The following is a 21,824-nucleotide window of genomic DNA, read 5'->3' as shown; positions in this document are numbered from 1 at the left end:
TGTCAAATGTTCAGGAGAGCCAAAAAATATGGCAGCCAAAGCACTATTGCAAATGGGATAGCTTTTCCTTTGACATGCCATGGTGGCTTCATTTTGGGGGTAAGACAGTTGGGATTTGAACAGGACATCACTTAACCCATTATTCAACCATTTATATTTAAAAAAAAGTAATTTTCACCCAAATTTCAGATATAAGGCCTTGTCACCTCAGCGATGAATGCGCTCATACACAAAGCAGGGGAAGAGCATGTCGAGTTGGAAGCACATTTTGTACAGTGGTACATTGTATATTGTACCTCATCAGGCCAGAGATGTATGGATACATAAGATGCTTATGAAGACAGTTCAAGTTCAAGAGCTGAAGTCACAAACAAACACATGCAAAAACACATTCAAACTTCTAAATATTCACAAATATACACAAAACATGTGCTACCCTCAAATGCGCACATTTTACAATGAACGCACATTTCAGATGCACTATTTGCATTGCACTGAACACAGATCTAAACAAAGACTCTTTGTCACTCCTGCAATCAGCACAATGTCTTGGGACTCGCTATGAATGCATCACACTGAATGTAAGTGTATGGAGGAAGCTTTAAAACGTTCAATTCTAGATTTTCATTGTGCTTCATTCCGCTGTCTCCAACTGCAGTCATTGCTGCTCACTCCGTCAGTATGGCAATTTGATGAATGCATACATAGTGATTATCTTCTTGACAAAATCATGTCTTCTTTGTGATGAGCTGCCTTCACATCCCCACCCCAATTTGTCGCGAAGCACCTCAAGGCAGAACTCTCAAAAGTCATGGGTCTTTTTGTTTTTTGCTTTGCATTTTCCTCAGTTTGTTTCCATTATTCATATTTTTTCCCCAAAGTGGCCCCCCACCTTCTTGGTTCCAGGATTTACAATTGTCAGCTTCCTTTTGGCACAGGACTGATGCACACAAAGGCTCCAAAAGACAAAGGGGTGAGTCAAACGGGGCTCCCAACTGATACATAAAACATTCAAAAAATTCATCGTATATGTAGCTTTGTACACTTGGCAATGCACAATGTTGGGCTAGCATCAGAGCTGATCACTTGATTTTACAATGCAGGCTGGCCTGCAGTGAAGCATTCAATGAACCGCTCTCAAATACTAGATTGCGCAATTTCAACATGCGCCAAGTCGACAGCACAGAACAGACGTGCAGGGGCAGATCCAGGAATTACGTTAATAGGGGGTGCCTTAACAAAATTAAAGGGGGTGCATGTGCCCCCATGTTTTCCTTTTTGTTTCTTTTCTTTGAACAAAAAAAAAGGGGGCGCGCATCCGGTGCACCCCCGCCTGGATCCGCCACTGGATGTGTCACTGGTTATGCAGGTCTTGTGTGGAATGAATGACACTTGATGTCACACACTGCAATGTAATGGTTGATCATCGTTTAATGCGTGGCATGTTTGACCTGTTCAGAATGAATGAAATGTCGATTATTATCGGTCGGCGGGGTGACTGTCTTTCTCGCGGAGGGAGAATGCACGCCGGCGGATGAAAAGCTGACTTTAATCTGAACTTATATTTACTTGAACGGTGGGGTCGTTGAGTTTGGACAGAACGTCCGTGAAGAACTTCCCGCAATCTGTACACTGCTTAGACGGACCCTGCGGAAACTGCAATCACATGACATGGAAATACTCAAATTGCTGTACAACCTACAGCAAGTATACATTCCCTGTTTTTACTACCTACATCAGAACTAACTAGAAGAAAGACTGAAATGCAAAGATGTAGTACAGACAGATATTTCGGATGATTCTGTCGACAACGCTGCTCCTGCTAAGAAAAAAGAAAAAAAAGTCAAGCCTGTCCCCGAAATATGGTAGCCAGCAAATTGCCTGTACCTAGTAATCATGTGAAAATAGTCGAAAAGCATTATTTTAGCACAGTGCCACAGCAATCTTTGGCAAAGAAGAAGAAGAAACGCTATCAATTACCAATGGGAAACAAAGGAGAAAACAAATTAAACCAATTCCAGCAGTTGGTGTCAGTACAAAGTCATCTAATAGGCAGCAAAGGGATGGGGGGGGGGGGGGGGTTCTGAGACATAATAGAGACATTTACTAAAGCAATCCTGTAACAGAGGATCTCACATCCCCCACCCCTGGAAAATATTTTGACACAGCATCACAACCCATTCCTTACCTTGAACGGCATTCGTCGTGGGAGTGAGGTTGTCGAAGAGCAGAATCCAATGCCTTGACACACTGTCTGGGGATCCTGCGTTTCAGTCAGGGCAAACAAAATTAGAATACAAACATTGTGAGACCTTCACAGACTGACTGCTGTAAAAATATAGCGGAAGTAGAATATACTGACATGAACATAGCTGAACCTCTTTGAGTTCACCTACATTGAGGGTATAACATTGTGAGGCATACTACATTGGAACAAACTATAAACTGCAATAGACAATGATATATTTCAGGGCTCCATTTGCATACAGCTATGCTAACTTTACCATTAATAATGGTAACTGTAATCATTAGTAATCATCTGTGTTTTTTGTTTTTGTTGTTTGTTTGTTTGTTTGTTTTTTTGCTTTGAATGGCTGTGGAATAGTGTTGCTATGGCAGTTACCATCATTTGCAGAGTTTAAAGACCGAGTTTACAACTTGGTCTAGTTTGGAGGACCACTGAATGCACACCTAACATAGGCACACGCAGGGTTAACAACAGCCGCAGTCTGAGATACCCAAAACAGCTTTCAAACACCCCGCCAATCATTTCACGGATGGAATCAGTAATCGAGGCGGTCTATTGTAACAAACTGGCTCACCAGAAGCGTTGCGAGTTCGCTGAAGACGAGCGGGGCAAAGTCGTCGACGTAGCTCTTGCACTGGGCGGCGAAAGAACCGAGCTGACTGCAGAAGGCATCCAGCTCTTCTATGATGATATGCTGCAGGAAGAAATCAATCAAAACGCAATTGATACACGAAAACAGGTATGGAGACTGCTGCCTACAACAAAGGGGAGAGGATTGTATTGAACAAAAAAACAAAAAGCAAAACTAAAAACATTATGTGGATGGCCTTATCTTTCATGTGCTTGGGTCTTCTCACATTTTAAGCTGTTGCCATCAAGATACTGTACAGTGGACTCCCGTTATGACAAAATCCTTTAGACCAGCACTTTTCTTTCGTTATATTGAAATTTTTTTATAGCCGAACAAATAAACAATAAAACTACATATACAGGATAACGTTGCGACCATAGGTTCTACTTCGTTGTAACCAGTTTATCTGGGATGAGACTCCTGGGCCCCATTTCATTTTTTAAAAAAGTTCATATGATGGCAACTCTTGCTGGAATGACAATGGTCATGGTAATGACAGGAATCCAGCTCTCTGATTGACTGTTGCTATGGAAACTTGCCGTTCCAGCCAAATGGTACTATCCTTTAATAAATCTTTTATGAAGGGGGTTCAGATTTGGTACTGACGTAACTCCAAGAAAAAAACAAACAATTTTTTCTCTCAGCATTGCTGCATACCTGCACTGTTGTGTTTGTGAGCAGCCCATCTATGTCCTTGATGAAAGCCTCACAGTCTGAGCATGTGTCACCTGGGGCCTTAGAGTGCAACTGCACAAGAGAAATGAGACAGACAGACAGACAGGCAGACAGAGAGACAGACAGACAGACAGAGGTAAATTTCATGTTAACGTCCTATTGATAATGGAATGGGAAAGTCAACACTTCATAAAAATGCTTACAGCACTTCATCGACTGGTGATGAAAGGGAGCTACGTGTATATAAATACAACACTTGCAGTCTTATGTGCATGTATATGTGTATCCATGTACAAAATGCTACTTGGTGCATTTGGCTCAGCCACAGTTGAGATTCCCAGTGATTCGACTCATTTACGCCATCACATCAAAACAACTGATATTTAAACTGGAAGACAATATACCCCTAATACCAATTATGTTTAATATCACATGCATCATCTGCTGTCTGTTTCATGAGGCACTTTCACATGCAATGAAAGTTGCACATCACAGTAATGGCAGCAGATAAAAAGAAAAAAAAAAATTCAGCCATTAGCTAAGACTTGTTGCTATGGTAACTGTCAACCACGGCCAGAGCATAGAGAAGAAAGCTACTCTTTCTAAATATCTCTTAAATCAACAAGGTACTGTTCACTTCACTGTTGGTGTGCAATGGTTACCAAAAAAAAAAAAAAAAAAAAGTTATAGATTTCTTTTCATTTCAAGGTTGAAACAAATTAATGTTTGATGGAAATACAGAGTTTAACCCTATTCTAACTGGGCTATTTGAGACCAAGTTTTTACTGGGGGGGGGGGGGGGGGGTCAATTTGACCCCCCCATCAGATCTTGGCCGCCGATCGCACGATCGCCGCACAATTTTGCCTGAACATAGAGCTGGATGTCAACTACAAGATTACATGGTCATACAATAGAAAAATGTTGATTTCATATTTTTTAATAAATTAATTATGCAAATTAACGCATGAAATCATATTTTCACCTATAACTCCATCAAAAAGACTGAAGGATTATTAAATTTTTGTGTCAGAGTTCCTCAAGACACATCAAACAATTTTCTTGTAAAAAATAGTGCAATCAAAATTATTTTCTTTTGTTTTTTATTGTTTTGTTAATTTCTTATGTATCTTATTGTTTTTTCGATCTTTTATGTATTGTTTTTTTGCCAAAATTTGTTGGAGGCACTTTTTCAAGCTTATCTACATTAGAATTGATTTATTTCAATGGTTAAAAGTTGAAATAATCTAATTTATATCAATTAAACAAAAAAACACAGTTTGCATTGGATTTGCACACGAAATCATGAATTTGAGCAGTTTTCGGGTTGACATGCATATGCAAAACATTGCATAACTTCAGAATGGTGTACCCGGACGTCGCATATTTGGTCTCAAAATATGCGGGAGACTTCAATGAAAAAAGTCATGAAACGATGCGGCAAAATCTTTGCGCGTTGCGGAATCGTGGCGCGAAACGTCGAGGGGGGGGGGGTCAATTTGACCCCCAGTTAGAATAGGGTTAATCTCATTCAATTCAAATCAAACCATTACCACATCTTTCACACAGAGTGTGTTACCTTTTGACTGAGCTTATTCCAAATCCTGGACTGGCAGAATCCGATGGTCTGGCACACTTGGTCGGGATCCTGAAATCGCATTACCACACATCATACATGAGCATTAACAATAGCACCAAGGAACAGCAAAATAAATATATGGCTTTTACGATAAATGCATATAACACTATTAAATGAAATCATGTACTGATAAAAAAACAGAATTCTCTGTCATTTGAGGCAAATTTTTTTTCACATTTGTCTTAAGCCCACCATGCACTACAAAATCCAACCGGTTGCACGACTGTAGAGGCAAGCTCGGTCATACGACCGGTCATACGACCAGTCGCGTGACTCGATATCGCACACGATGTTATCAGGCTACACAGACAGACTTACCACTGTACTACCTTTATGCTCTAGCATGATTAGCTATGTGTCCACAACTCAAAATACATCATGTCAGATCTCTACAACTGAGTTGTGTTGAGTGACTTCTGACTGGCAAGGGTGGTGACATTACAGACTTCTGGTCTCAAGATTGTACGACTATTGAATTGTGGCAAAGTCGTGTGGTGTTTAGTGGCCTCTAAATGTTTCAATATCAACACTTTCCACAATGACCACAAAAAGGCTCTGCATTCCACAGGGCAATATACATTGTACATGTACCTAGAGTATGAAGACATCATCATCATCATCAATATATACTACCATTTTGCTGCATTCCATCGTAGATTATCACACAGAGCATTCCTAGGGCATTTAAGGCGTACAGACAATGTGCAGACACACTCACCAGAAAAGACGCGATGGTGTCAAAGACCAGCTCGGCGTACTGGTCGACGTAGCTCTTGCACTGCGCCGAGAATGTCCCAAGCTGCTCGCACAGGTCATCCAGCTCTTGTATGATCATGTTCTGGGTGCAATGAGAATATTTCATGAGTAAGAATTTTCACAAAAACCCACAACTGATGGCAAAATGTCCATCCATCACACACAGAACTTCCTACAGGTCACAGTCATACTCCTGACTCAAAGACTAGAGAGTCAAGCCCCGGCTTGGCTCTGGCTAGTGGATTGACTTAAGCTCACATGATCACACCCTGGGCCCTGTTTCATAACGATGTTAGTAAAATTGCACATGACTTTATGAACCACAGGAATATGAAGCGCCAATATGTGTGCCCATTTTTTTTTTTTCCCTTTACGTTTTAACAAAGTACTACTGTATGTCAATATTTCATCTACATTCGGGCAAAAATACACTTTCAACTAAAATCTTGTGTTAAAATGATTATGATTATAATTAGAATAATCATTGTCATCTGCTAATTTCAGCCTATTGAAATTAACAATGATTAGGAAACCCACTTGGCTTGCCATATTCCAGTCGTTGGTAAAGTTGTGTGTAACTTTATGAATACCTTTATGAAATAGGGCACTGGTCCCTTTCCTTGCAATAACTTATTGAAAAGGAGAAGGCCTTTGACAACAGTTGAGCATGCCTGAGCAAGAAGCAATGAGGCATGATGAGTAAAAGGGAAGGGACAAGGATGGGACGAAGGCGTGCTTCAGTCAAATGTACGTCTCACCTGCACCGTCTGGTTCATCAGCATGCCGTCAATATCCTTGATGAGTGCCTCGCAGTCCACACAATCATCGCCAAGGGATGGACGCATCTTTGAAACCTTCGGGAAGACATAGACGATGCTCTTTCAAAAAGCACATATTTTTCTAAACACAAAACTGGAGTACAGATGTGATGATGTTACAGTCTTTTGTTATAGCCTGGGTTGGAGCCAGGCATGTGCATAAACACTTGGGCCAAGTAAGGTTGTTAACCCTAACTAGGCCGGGCTATTTAGGTAGATGATACGGCGGGGGGGGCCTCCCAGGCCCCCCCTCCAGATCTCAGCCGTCGACCGCGCGATCGCGACGAAAATTGGCACACACATTGCCTATGATGTAATCTAAAGTACCGTGAAGTTACATTGTAATTTTTAAAAGAATTATCATTTATGCTAAATTAGGCTAATTTATGCATAATGAAGCATGAAATCAGACAATTTGGTATAAATCACTAAATACAGCTCAAAACATGCACATTTTTTGTGTAAATATTCTTTTTAGTGTCCTTAGCAAATGTAAGAGAAAAAAATTGTGCAATCAGAAAAAATTTCTTAAGTATTTTATTGTTTTTTTAATTCCTTACGTATTTCTTTGTTTTTTCGACTTAATGTTTTTCATTGTTTTTGGATGAAATTTGTCTGTGACATTCTTCCGAACAAGAAAATATGTGAATTATTGATTTTACTCAATAAAACCCCCAAATAATCATGCTTTTATGAAATTTGCCTGTAAACACAGTTTGCATTGAAATTGTACACAAATTCACGTTTTTGAGCAATTTTTGGTCTGACATGCACGTAATGCGCAACTTCGGAACCGCGTGCCCGGGCATCACAAATTTGGTGTCAAAAGATGCGGGAGACCCGAAAGAAAAAAGTCATGAAACATCGCGGCGATAGCTCTTCGCGATAGCTTTTCGCGATAGCGATACATCGCGCGAAACGTCGAGGGGGGGGGCCTGGGAGGCCCCCCCCGGCCTAGTTAGGGTTAAGAACCAGTTTCCATGGCAATAAATGGCTGAGACATCACACTTTGGTACTATAACCTTCAGGATGACATAATGTTGCTGGGGTGACCAGACCTCGTATTTCAAAAATGTCAGATGTTCAAGAGAGCAAAACACAGGGCAGTCAAAGCACTATATCAAATAGGATCCCCTTTCCTTTGACAAGCCATGGTGGCTTCATTTTGGGGGTAAGACAGCTAGGATTTGGACAGGACATCAGTTAACTGATTATCTGACCATTAATCCAAGAAAGTCATTTTCACCAAAATTTGAGATAAAAGGTCTTGTCACCCCAGCAACAATGTAAATTACACTCTTTCTTAAAGCATAAACTTTACACTCCCTGGCACACTACAAATTGAAGATCTGAGGGACATACGCTGTCCACACCCAGAGTCAACACACAGTCAAAATTATATCTTCTGTCTCACTGTAGGCAGTTTGTTTTTCCTTCTCTCTCTCTTTCTCTATCTATCTCTTTCTGCCTTCTGTGTTTCCTCTACATAAATCACCCATACCATGCAAAATGCACGAAAAAAAATGAATAAAGAAAGATAATGTATGAATGGATGAATAAATAAAAGAAGAAGAAAAAAAAAAAGAAAGGATGAACAAGCAAATGACTGACATAATTTACCTTTGGCAAAGAGAGTGATGGACAGAAGCCAATCCTGGGGCAGAAAGTCTGAGGGTTCTGTAAATAAAAGGAATAATACCATCCACACATCAGTGGTAAATACTAAAAAAAAGACACACGCATACACATTATACAGAATTTTTACAAATGATCAGTAAAATAAATTCAGGAAAGTTTCACCAACAATGAGATATTAAAATATGAGGGTTGTTGAGATATATATATATACTTGATATATATTGAATACTCATATGACTCATCAGAAAAAAAAAGAACAAAAAATCTGCTCTACACTTGTATGTAGCAGTACCTGCACATCTTATTCTTTAAAACACTTGTACATTTCCCTAATACTGAGCAATCTTACACATGAAAAGCCCAATTGGAACACTCACTTGCCTTGCTCAATCTCTTATTGTTCCCAAAAATCCTGTCTACAAATACCACTTTTGAAAAATGGACGTATGTCCATTTTCTGTTTTCTTTTGCACACATGGAATCTTCACTCCATGTGAGGCCATGGCATCCACATTACATTAAAGTGTGTGAATTACAATTGGCGCCGATCATTAATTTGCCACAGAGGCTGAAGTTCTGTCGTTTATAAGCAGATGACATGAGGAATATCACTAACAGAAGTTATTGTGGGGTTAAAACACAATCTATAGTATACTTGATTTACCTAGTCTTTATATACAAGCATCTGTGCCAGTAAGCTTAAAGGTGTATGGTCCCGGTGTTTTAGTCAAATGCGTACGCGGGCGCACGGCGCAAGTTTCCTACAGAGACCTACGCTATCGACTCCTCTTTAGCGCTTATGCTTTGGCCCACTTCCCCGAGTCCGAAGAAGTCCAATTCACTGTAGTCAGTGGTCTGATCACAGTTCAGCTCATGATTCGGCTGAGGGGGATGACAGCTTCAGCAAACTTCTTTTGTGATGTCATAATAAGAAGCACATATGCACACACCCTGGTATTACTACAGACTGCGTGTTGCGCAGAGAAGACAACAAAGGCAACGTTACTTAGCAACACCTACGCACTTTACTCTTGATGACAGCTCAACTTCGGCTATCTTCGTATCAATGCTAACGGTGATCGGCAGTATCATCAACAGCGCCCTCTACACTACCGGGACTATGCACCTTTAACAAGGTCGGATATGGCAGAATACCTAATATTTTAATATAACAAGGTAACTTTGTTTCCTCTTTTTAAATATTCTTTTGTTTTTACTCCAGATGTAATGAGAAAATTTTCTGATATAAAGCAGCTTGTTATAATGAGGGTCCCCTGTAATCACTTTATTCTGGCCGCTTCACATACTGTAAAACCAGTAAGTATCCTTGGCATGACATTTTCGTGAATTGGAGCCGATGACCTTCTTTGCAGCATGAAACCTTATGTGACTTGCCAACCATGAAAAAAATGAGGTCACTATATTTATCAGTAATACAGGGATTTGTTGAATTTTCTTGTGCATCTTACTCTCGCGAATCTTGGCTCCTTGCGAAATATGCGAAAATTTCAAGCAGGCGAAAATTTCTGGTTTTACAGTAATCCACTATATGTGTGGCGCTCCGACAAAATGAGTCATAAGTCGCACGGGGAGTTTTCCCGTAATGAGCCAAAAATGAAGGGGAAGCATTGCTCGGGTCAAATTTTTTTTATGACGGATTTTGATTCCTTGATGTTTTATCTGTTTGTACAGAAAATTTCAGCGTGTAAAAATGAGTACAAGTGTCCCAAATCACAGTTTTTCTGAGACAATTTTTTTCGGTTACATTTTTTTCGAACGCTCGCCTTTGCGTTGCGTTTCGCACCTATTGTTCTTGCCCGATCGCGACTCCGCCTCCGTTGCTAGGGTGTATGCTAATGAGGCATTGCTCTTGACCCCATTGAAGACAAAACAAAGCATGGTGCGCGCGGCAGCGTCGGCGGCCAAGCGGCGAGGGCTTTAGAATTACGCAATAATAGTGAGCTGACCATGGCCATCGATTGCATGACCAGCGAGTTTCGTTTGATACATGCACTCCATTTCATGAAGTGGTGATTGATGTGACGCACAAATCGCGCTGAAAAAATTAATTCCAACAAACGATCACGCAAAATTTATGATACTTTATCTATGAGCTAATACAATGATCACATATCGAACTTGAAACTTCTTTGCATGTGTGTACTTTTACAACGGTTATTAGTTGGCCTCATTAATGAATTCATTCAAATAATCATTACTTTCGTTTCCTGGTATGTGACTTGCTGTTTAAAGTTCATCTCTGGAAATATAGTAGGGCCTAAGTTGTCAATTATTCTCGTTTTTATAAAGTCGACAATTCGTGTGATAATTCGCCAAATGTATGTAATGCGTACTATTATTACCCTGGTTAATAAAACTCTTTGCCCTATTTCTTATGATGGTTTGGGCCGTGACAGCATGGAGAGAAGTCGGGAGACAAACATTATTAATGCCCAAATAGCTCGTGTTCCCTTTGGATGATATTCTGACTCTTGTCATCTGTGTATTTTTTAGAAGTAGGACCTATTTGAGAAACGGACAGAAAGCTGTGTCGCTACTCAAAAGTGCGCTTCTTCATTTTGCTTTGTTGTTTTAATCAGAATGTTTGTAATGATAGCTGTTTGTCGTGCATTGCGTTTAGCTGACAAGTGAGGGGCCAAGTCTGCAAAGAATTTGGCTAACAGCTTTGCTAAGTAGCAGCGTTAATTGCCCATTGAATTGCGTATTCTAGGGAATTTCGAATGAAAGAACTCGGACGACACTGTTCACACCTTAAACCCCTCATCAACGAAGCCTTAAACAATGAAGGGTAAACTTCCTGCTATCAAGGGGTGGATAATCACGCAACCAGTATTCTTTTTTCGCCATTGATAGCAGAATCAGTGACGGAATGGAGCAACAGTGTTGGAGGATCGGCATTATGTCTGCTAATTTCTAAAAGAATTTTTCAGTTCCCTTTTGTGTTCAGAACCACAGTCAGGGACGCTATCTTACTCTAACTTCTACAAGCTATCGTTACTATCTTAAAACGTGAATTTTATGAAAGGTTACAAGTGATCGCGGAATCAGTTCTTCTGCGTGATTCACGCAGGCTTTAATAATAGCATACCAAACTTAAATCGTTTACCTGTATAGAAAGGGTGGGGATACACACTTATCGCAATTATCCGGATTTGAGAGTGATACACTCTACTACTTTTCTTCATCTTTCCCCCGACAAAGACCATGGTAATTCAAAACAAACAACCAAACAAACAAACAAACAAGCAGTTGCATTATATCAGAACGTACAGAATTTTTGTGTTTCATGTATGCATAGGTCATCTCTTGGTGTATAGTAGGCATTTGTTGTCGTTTTGACAGCGTTTCCTAATAAATACCTATAGCGAAAACCCAACACAACATTTATCAAAGAGGGAAGGGAACTTGAATTGAAATATAACGTGCATGTAGTTTACGGGAATCAGACATGTAAATAAGGCAATCATATACATCCGCACGGCCGATTGTAATCTTTTACTTTGATTATCAAACATGATCGCCTGCATTTACGTGCTTTTTTCTAATTTCTTGAACTTTGCCTCATTTTCTCTCTTTTTTTAAACAATTGCTCGAAACATTTAAAAATCGTAGCACAGTCTGCTATCCCACAACATAATATTCCATTGATTCGTCACTTATTGCTGGTTGGGTGAAGCCAAATGTTGGAATCTCGATCGATGATACGCGGCATTTTGTTTGTTGGTTTTCGTCTCATCGCTCAAAAGAATTTTGACTACGATTACAGAGGTAGCATCTACAAGACATAACTGATGGTTTACAGAAGTGATCATTAATTCAGTAAGGATTAGTCAAGTCATGAATTCACTTTACCCATCATGTCTAATCGAACTACGACATTGTTTGGGTAACCGCGCCTTTTTATTCTCATAGTTCAATCTTATTCTTGACATAATCAAAACAAACAATTCTTTATATAATTTCTCAAAATACTCAAAAGATGTCCTAAGTCAAAACTTTCTACAAAGATTGCATACGGCAATCTTTACTAGCCTAAACAAGTTTTCTAGAGCTATCTGTTCCCCCTATGACGATGACTTCGATTGCGTTTTGAACTTGTATCGAACTACTTTCAAAACAGCTATTACCTTTATAGTTCGATTAATGAACCAGTCTTTTGAATTCACAACCAACATTCGTAATCGTAACCATAATGCTGCATGTCAATAAAAGTTGGAATATGTAAATGCTATATTAGTAGCGCAAAATAAATGAGTAACGATTATCTTCATACATTCTAATTCCTAAGTGATGTCGCTACGAAAATGACACATGGTTTGACGACTGCTTCAAGCAAATAAAAAAAAAAAAAATGGGATATACTTCTAATGATAGTACCACGCCGTACAATCATTTCACTGTATTTGGTAACGTTTGTTACGTTTCTTTGCGCTTTACGTACGGAAAATAAAAGGCAGATTGATGCTATTAACATGCTAACACATAACGCATTCATTTTTTTTTAATACACCGTGTACAATATAATGTTTTAGTATACGGTTTGAAACTTTTAATTTGCGAATCCTTTATAAAGTTATAAGCAGGTTTATTACATTATTAAGCAAAAATTAAAGTATTTAGGGATTTGGATTTGCGCAGAAGACTAACAGTGCTATATATGGCGATCGTTTGCAACAGAGACAATCCTCTTCAATAGATATACAATGTAATTTTGTTTTCATGAATTGGAAACGAAACGAAAAGAAGTCAACTTTTTAACTTCATTTTGAATAGCTTTCTCAACAATTGAACTTGATTTGATCTGCCACGCATGATCGCTGTGTGTTGTATAAATTCTATTAAAATATTATATAATCGGCGTGCTTGTTTTTTTATGTAGAATATCACAGGTAAGTTTAATTCATTGAAGTTCATAATGTTTGTACATAAAAATGGCGTGTTCGTTGTTTTGTATTTTCATTTTTGTAATATATCATGTGTCCATTATCTGATTCTGACCACGAAAATATGGCGACTGTTTAAATGCGGAGCATGTACTGGAAAACTGTAATATCTCCTGCCAGTATAGACAAACTAATTTCTAGTCTATCCCCGCTTGAAATGGAAATGAAATTAAAAAAGAAAAACGAAGTTCGACTTTCAGCAGATTTCTTCCGTTTTGTATAGTGCCCGATTCATGTAATGGACATAATTCTTTAGCACATAAGCAATCACACAACTTTCGGGAATAGATGTGTGTCTTAATGATTTTATCTAATGGAAGAAAAGTCTTCTCCTTGCCTGAATTTTAGCTTCTTCCTGTTCAAGCTTGCGTGAAAGAAATAGTTGAACATCAATCGTAATCATTAAGAGAGGCACATCCTTAAAAATAAGCACAGGAGTACTGAGACACACTACGAAATAAAAACGGGCCTTTTATCACTATTGACAACGTATGGCATTGAAATGCTTTTTGGGGGGAGGGGGGTAATACAATAGATTATTCTGAAGGTTCGTTTATCACACAGTGAAATATGGTTCGCTATTAGCTTAGGTTCGTTAACAAGAAAATTAAATGCGGTTCCTTTCCGGTGGTTCCTTTTTGATACCCAAAAGTAATCAAGCAATCATTTTTCTAATAAGGTTTGTGAATACAAAACGAAATGAAGAAGGCCTAAGTATTAATTCCGAATATTTGTCAGTATTATTATCTATACTCCACTTCTCAAATGCAGACAGATTGTAACTGCAAATGTGATGTAAAAAAAAAATCAGCTTAAGCTACAAGTTAATTGTTTTTCATATGCAATGGTATTACAAAAGTGACAGAATAAGAAGTATATTTATGATGCAATCATTGTAAACCCAACGTGAAGCTGTCAAGCCTACATCAACCTTTGCTTCTGATACGTATAATATGTGCAGCATTGGCAAGCGTGATAAGCGATAATTACTGTGCACGCAACGCCTATAAAGGAAATGTGCCTAATATGGCGGGAATTCAGAATGTTACGGCTGTATACAGCTGCAGCAGAACAGACGCGAAAGCAGTCTTTGATGCTCTGCAACATTACGACCATGTGCGTAATTTGAGGGTTTTTAGTACACGCAAAGAACACGATCTCAAAAGACGACTATCGTTAATTAACTTCATTGACTTTTTCTACTACCGATGCTGTCTTTTGAACCCCCGCCTACAATAGGTTTTCAGGTTCTATTTAGGTATTGGTACTTGCATGCTAAACGCATCCTCTTTACTTTCCATTGACAACAACATCGGAGGAGAATGGAAGCGATGAACGCCCTTGCTAAAAGACGCTTCTCGTAAGAGGCATTGCGTGCCCGCCTACAATAGGTTCTCAAGTTCTGTTTAGGTATTGGTACTTGCTAAACGCATCCTCTTTAGTTTCCATTGACAACAACATGGTAGGAGAATGGAAGCGATCAACGCCCTCGCTAAAAGACGCTTCTCGTAAGACGCATTGCGTGCCTTCTTTTCTTTCTACTGTTTCCTATTGTTCGTGAGTTAAAAACTTGCGGCAAACCACAACGCAGCAGCCGACACACAACGCGTACCGACGCATTCATGCGGTGGCAGCGGCACGGAGACAAACGCGCCGTAGTTTACATTCGGGCTGCCGTATTGGTCAGAATCGTTAATGACAGACCTGTCCTGCGATTGGTTAATCATCTTACATACCCAAGCTATCGCCTTTTACGGTAGTGCGTGCGATGGAGCGTAAACGCCGTCACTAAGCAGGACTGTTGTATTGTTTTGTCCCGTGAAAGAAACAGGTTGTGAGCTTGAACGTACCCTGAACTTCGAGAGCGATTTTCTCCGTTATTTAGAAAATGGACTGACATCATAAACGTAGTTAATATTCGTTTTTATGATCTATAGGGATATCGAAATGAGTTGTATTACATATCAGTGTAAAGCTTAGAGTCTGTAGAATTCACATATAGGCATAACTACGATTTCATTTTTTGCGACTTTTGACTCATTCCGACGGAGCGCAACACATATGTGGTGTGTGGCTCCCTCCATTTGTCACAAGAGACTAAAGACAGAATTCCGTCCACTTTACGTTTTGTCTATACCACATCAATATTTGATCTACGAGCTACAAAAAGGACCGCAGAACTGGACTTACCAAGATGGTGACAAGTTCTGCAAAGATGGGTTTGGTGTAGGTGTTGACAGCGTACTTGCAGAGCATGGACAAGGGGGCACCCAGAGTGTAGCAAAGCTGATCCAGTCCCAAGATCACTGCCTCCTACATGTCAAAAGTTGACAATAAAACTAAATAAATATAAAAATAAAGTGACAAAACCAGTACTAAATGCTTCTACTTCAGTCATTGCCTGCACATACACATATTCTGAGGTATCATCCTATCCTAACTGATCACAATCACTTGCACAAAAGAGGATGAAAAACAGGAGCATAACATGGATGTCTGAAACTCAGATACCACTGTATCGTAAAAACAGTCTAGAACAAACTTTTGTGACAAGAACATCTTGTGGGTAAATATTGGCTTGCAGAAATCAAAACCGTCACTATTTTTTTTTTAAACAGTGATTTGCTTTAAACTTGCTTTATCATTATTACAATGAAAATCTGCCAACAACTCCTGAAGTACATGAAATAAGCTTATACCAAAACACCTCATGGCGGTTGTCTTGTCAGTGTATACAAGAAGTGGGTCTGACCATTTATCAGCATAGAACAAGGCTCACTTAGGTCTCTACATTTCAAGTGGATATACAAGTGGAGGGTTTATCATCATTCATAGGTTTCTGGTGCATGCGATAACTGCACCTCAGACAGACGGCATGTCATTCACATCATTAGATGTGCCACTCTCGTGAGTTTTGCAACCCTCACGGGGGAGTTGTCGCACCTGGATAGGTGGATTACTCAGGAACACGTCCAGGTCGCCGACATAAGTCATGCAGTTGCTGCACAGCTGGCTTTCATCTACATTTCGCTGCAAAGATGATGGGATATAAAACGTGAGAGGATACGGTAAAAGGACTGAAATCAGGCAAGAGCCAACCGCTTGCATCCATTCTTAAGTGTGACCAGGTCATAACTGAAGCTTGATACGAAAATGTGCAAAAAAAAAAAATTGTGTTTGTGTGTGTGTGTGTGTGTGTGATGAGTGTATGCAGACACACACACACACACACACACACACACACACTCTCTCTCTCTCTCTCTCTCTCACACACACACACTTATATAACCAAAAAGGCCTTTTGGCACTACAACATCTCAGTCTTCAGTATGGCAAATAACATGCATATATATGCGTCCTTCTGCAATAAATATCGCACATGACCGACCTCATCATTTCAAGGCACCATCAACTGTAACTGATAACCTCTTGCACAAGAAATTAGAAAAATTAAAAATACACAAAGGCTTTAAATGGGTGAAAGAAACCAAAACCTTGAAGAGGCATCGTCACAAACATGAAACACTACCAGCTTCAGAGAGGGATAATACTATTATACAACATATTACCGCAGCCCTATTCCAGAAAACTGAGATGGGCAAAGAACCATAATACCTCACAACTAAAGGGTAAGTTAACCTAATAAAATATCACATCAACAGATACTCATAATCAAAAGGGGCATTAATGCATTGTCTTTTCAGAATTACTCTACATCATGTGCAATAATAGATGCGCAATTGATCAATCTAAAGATATGTGAGCCTTTTTCATGGTGTGGTTTAGACTGGTCCTAATCTTTCTCATCAAATTCGAGAGCCTTTGTTCGTCGGAGAAGAAATGGAATGAGTACGTGACCGAAAATGATTCAACTGTACTTTTGAAAACCAATCACTTCTAAAGGAGAGATATTGAATGCCAATCAGCCAATGGTTAGCTGTAAAGTCCTCATTGCCATGGTGTGAAAACTGATTTGGCTAAAAACTATTGTTCATTAACCTTTCAAGTGGTATTGCAACAGTTCAAATGAAACAATCTAAAGTGGATTCGCTATACAAAGCTGTTTAGGAGGAAGCTATGTCAAAACTATCAACCAATATACAGTTTACCAGTATTTTCATAAGGCACTAGAAACAAATACCTAATAGATTATCTGAATTTTAGGACCTGAGTACAATATTTAGTTTCAGTATAGTTTCAAAATGGGGGGACTTCTTCTGTTTTGATTAAATCATGGTGTAATTGATGGTGTAATTGATGGTGTAATGGTGTAATTGATGTATCTGCAAAAATAAACAGACTATGGATGGACTCTTATAAAAATGAAGTCAAGCATTTGATACATTAGACCATTCCTTTCATTGGTAAGTTGGATACAAGCGGTATTAGAGGAACAATATTACAATGGCTCAACGATTTGTTGTTCTCTATCCTGTTACATGGAGTGAATAAAAGATGAATATTTATCGTCTTATATATAATATATGAAGAGTTTGTTCGCAAAAACCGATAAATCCATAATTGCCAAATGGAGATATTTGCGATTAAAGGTCAAGAAAAATAAAGAGAATGATAAGAAAAATTTTGCTTCTTTGGACCATAACTTAAAAAATGTACCTTTATATGTAGTGACCAATATATCATTTAAAAGGTATTATTTTGTACTTTATGACAGAGACTGTACTTCAAAATCATAAAAAATGGACTTATCGATTTTTGCGAACAAACTCTTCATATATTTGTGAATATACCTCATGTTTTTCATATCCTCCAGTTTGCATACAACATGAAATTTCAGATAAGCTAAGAATTATTCCAAGATTTAACATATTCATGATGGGATACAAGTCTTACCTAACACATTCATACAACGTGCAATAACTTTGTCAGTTATCAAGCAGCGTGTCTAGTTTAATACTGTACTAGCTGAATTTTCGCGTACAGATATTTTTGCGAATTGCTTCTTGGAGGACATTTTTGCGTGTTATTAATTTCGCGGTTGCGAGGGTCTAACTGAACTTGGTTATTTGCGCGTTGTTATTTTCGAGTGTTGTTATTTTCGCGGTTCAAAGGCGATTCGCGAAATTCGCGAAAATAAAACCACCGCGAAAATTTCAGCTCGTACAGTACATAAAGGTGTGCATGTGAGTGAATGCATATGTATGTTTGTGAATGTTAATCTTATTGACTCACTTTATAATCTTGGCCTGGCTTCTTTAAAGGCAAACAGCATTTCTATTGAGCTGAGATGCTTTCATAATTCTCTCTCTCTATTTTGTTAAACAGCATTTGTTTGCTCTATGTAGGAGGCTGAAAGGTTGTCGATGTATCTTATGTTTTGTAAATCTTTTGTTGTGAGCTGATTTGCTATGGAAATACAGTGTTCATACTGAACTTGAACTCTGTGAACATCTTTGACCTATACAAACTACCTTGGTTTGCTCAGCTACTATGCTCAAATAAACAAAGAATTCTCCAACTTTAAACCACTTATACATTGCGGACAGCCAAATCATAGCCCCCCTCCCCCTCCCTCCCCTTTCCCCTCCCCTCTCCCCCTCCTCCCCCCCCCCCCCCCAATGTTAGTTGATGACATGAAAACTTACCAAACTCTTAATTTTCATGACCTTCTGGATAAACTGCCTGGCAGGAGAATTTGATGTACAGACACCAAGGTCAACACACGTGCTAGGTTTCTGCAAAGAAGACATACAGAAAAATGAAAGAAGATCTAAAAGTTACAAACAGATGATTTTTTCTATGATGGGGAAAGGGGGCAACAAATGAGTTATGAGAATGCATAGCACATTCTCAGGCAACAAACAGCACCGGAAGTGTTGCCTGTGGCAAACATTGATTAAAGGTATTGTTTATCACTGAAAGCAGTGTTTTAAAAAATGTTCATCACATATGAAGGGACTGTACTGTACAGTACTGGTTGAGGTGAAGATTCAGCTTTTAACATTTTGCGAGATATTTATAAAGCACTCTATGTAATGTTAAAGAGCATACAATTCTGAGGGCAATGGAAAGTTTATTTGACGAAAATCAGTTTTGAAATGACTCGAGATACAAAAAACAAAACAAAAACAAGGTAAAACAAAGAGATCCTAATAAAAGTCGTGCATTTTACTAGGATCACTTTTTTGGATTTCTCAGCCATTTCAACACCAATTTTCATCAAATTAACTGTGAAATCCTCTAAGAATTATATGTTCTTTCATATTTCATAAGAGGTTTGTCATTATCTCACAATCACACACAAAAAAGTTGGAAACCGGCAGCCCTGTCTAAACCAAAACTGTCAGTTGTATAACAAAACATCCTACCATATAAACATTTTGCAATAAATCCTAAAATATATTACGAGATAACACTATTTTTCTCACCATAACTGGAGATGGTTTATTCTAGAAACAATTTTATACAACTATTGATCATAATTTGCACAGGGAATAATCTTCCTTCTCGAAATTGAATAGCAATTTTTGTCGATGGACATACATTTTCAACAAAATGGTATACAAGTCTATGTAATGAAACTGCCTTGCAAATTGCATTTTGTATAGCAGTCATACCAAAATGCATAGGAAATTGCTCTGCAATACCAGGAAAATTATTCCCTGAACATTGTATATTCCATAATACTTTGATATCGATCATACTGATATACATTGTTTTTTAAATTGGCTGTTTCTTTCTCTAACTCAGACATAAAAACTATTTCAAAGCACTAAAGCTGGGTTTTTCGTTTCATCTGCAAATGGTAAATTATGCCTTTAACCTATCAATTCCTGGGGACATTCTTCTGTCTGCAGAAATTACAAGCTTTTCATCATCAAATTGGCATCTCTGAATCTTACTGCATATGTTACTGCATATGTTGTAATGAAAAGAGAAGTTTAAATGGTTGAATTCATTAAATCCACACCAAGTCGGCAAGAAATATACCAAATATTGTCAATTTAAGAGAGAAACACAAATTGTAATAATCAAAACAAAATATGTTGCCAATCTAAGGATCAACAAAACATTTTGAAATTAAGAGGCTTTGAAAATTTTGCAACAGAAACAAACTGTTACATATCCCCAGTGGGTGGTGTTAGCCAGTGGGGAATAAGCACATTAATGGTTGACATGAATAGTAAAAGCTCAATTCAGCAGATGACACTGAATATCTAGCAGAACTATGTCATAATTTTGAGGTCAATTCCAGGGCCCCACTTCATAAAAGATGTTAGGATTGCAACTCTTGCAGGAATGGCAACTTCACATAGCAATAGCCAATCATGAAGCCGGTTCCTTGTCATTACCATGACAACTGACATTCCAGCAAGAGTTTCTATCCTATCAACTTTTTATGAAATGGGACCCTGGATTTTAAAATTGTGGGTTCTAGTGGTGATGTAATACTAACACTAACTAAAGGCACCGAACCTGAAATCACCCAATATTGAGCATGGAGGAGCAGCACAAAAGAGGGGCAGGGATTGTGGTGGGTATGTCGGTGATGGGGGGGGGGGGGGGGTGTGTGTGGGGGGGGGGGGGGCAACTGGCACAATGTGGCAGAATAGAAGCAGTGTGTGAATGTAAGGCATCAGAGTGGGGTTGGGGCATGTGGAGGAATATGGAACTTGGCGGTATAGTTGAGAGTGGGGGCAGGGATCTTGATGGGTGTGTCAGAAGTATTGTTGGAGGTTTGAGCAGGAAGAGATCTGACTTCACAGGGGAAAAGCATTGGTCCACTGTGTAAATGGTAGGGCCTAGGAGTCAAACTTGGTACAGGGCATAATGCATTACAATTTAGTAAGTGAAGCTGGTGCAATAGTGGAAACGATTGGGTCCGACAGGGCAGTGTCATGTGGTCGTTTGAGACAGACTCACTTCTGGTATGATGATGATAATGTTTTTTGTTGTTGTTGTTGTGGGGGGGGGGGGGGTTTGGGAGGGGAGGGGAGGTTGGAGACGGGACTGCATCACCATTGAACTCACCAGATATGTGAGAAGGAGCTGCACAATGATGGGGAAGTCCGTCTTGACCGTCTCGGCACAGTTGGGGATGAAAGTCTCCAGGAGCGGGCACAGGGCAAGGATGGTGTCTTCAACCTCTTGCTGCAAGGAAGTTATCAACATCACAAGAAAATAAAAGCAAATGGAGACTTGGTTAGTATCAGGCATAGACCTAGGCCTGATTGACAACATTAACAACTGCCTAATAAGGGCCAGTGATCTATAATAATGGAAAAAAAAAAGAAGCTATTTTAGCCACACCAGTTCACGTTAATTGTCGCATGATTATATTAATCTTTTCTGTAATACTTTTTTTTTTGTCCGTTCCCAGAGTGTAATGACATTTTCCCAGAAGCTATCACCATCACTCACTGGTGATAAAGAAGTAAAACCTTGGGCATACCTTCATCTCCTCTTCTCTCTTAGCTTATTCACTGGAACCTATTC

General features: G+C 39.0%; 1 protein-coding gene across 1 annotated transcript in view; it reads right to left on the bottom strand.

The window, feature by feature from the left end:
- The window catches only part of LOC140228875 (prosaposin-like), an 81,012-nt gene that overhangs the window by 12,251 nt on the left and 46,937 nt on the right, over positions 1–21,824 (bottom strand). Inside the window, exons 7-17 of the mRNA XM_072309144.1 lie at positions 21,360–21,479; positions 18,974–19,063; positions 16,311–16,397; positions 15,558–15,680; positions 8,386–8,442; positions 6,706–6,801; positions 5,910–6,029; positions 5,132–5,200; positions 3,537–3,626; positions 2,823–2,942; positions 2,189–2,263 (exon numbers count right to left, since the gene is read on the bottom strand). Coding sequence (XP_072165245.1) covers positions 2,189–2,263; positions 2,823–2,942; positions 3,537–3,626; positions 5,132–5,200; positions 5,910–6,029; positions 6,706–6,801; positions 8,386–8,442; positions 15,558–15,680; positions 16,311–16,397; positions 18,974–19,063; positions 21,360–21,479 — 1,047 coding nt within the window. The remainder of the gene's footprint in view (positions 1–2,188; positions 2,264–2,822; positions 2,943–3,536; positions 3,627–5,131; positions 5,201–5,909; positions 6,030–6,705; positions 6,802–8,385; positions 8,443–15,557; positions 15,681–16,310; positions 16,398–18,973; positions 19,064–21,359; positions 21,480–21,824) is intronic.

The sequence above is a fragment of the Diadema setosum genome, chromosome 5 (assembly GCF_964275005.1).
Source record: "Diadema setosum chromosome 5, eeDiaSeto1, whole genome shotgun sequence".
Taxonomy (NCBI): Eukaryota; Metazoa; Echinodermata; class Echinoidea; order Diadematoida; family Diadematidae; genus Diadema; species Diadema setosum.
This window is presented reverse-complemented; position numbering and strand designations above follow the sequence as displayed.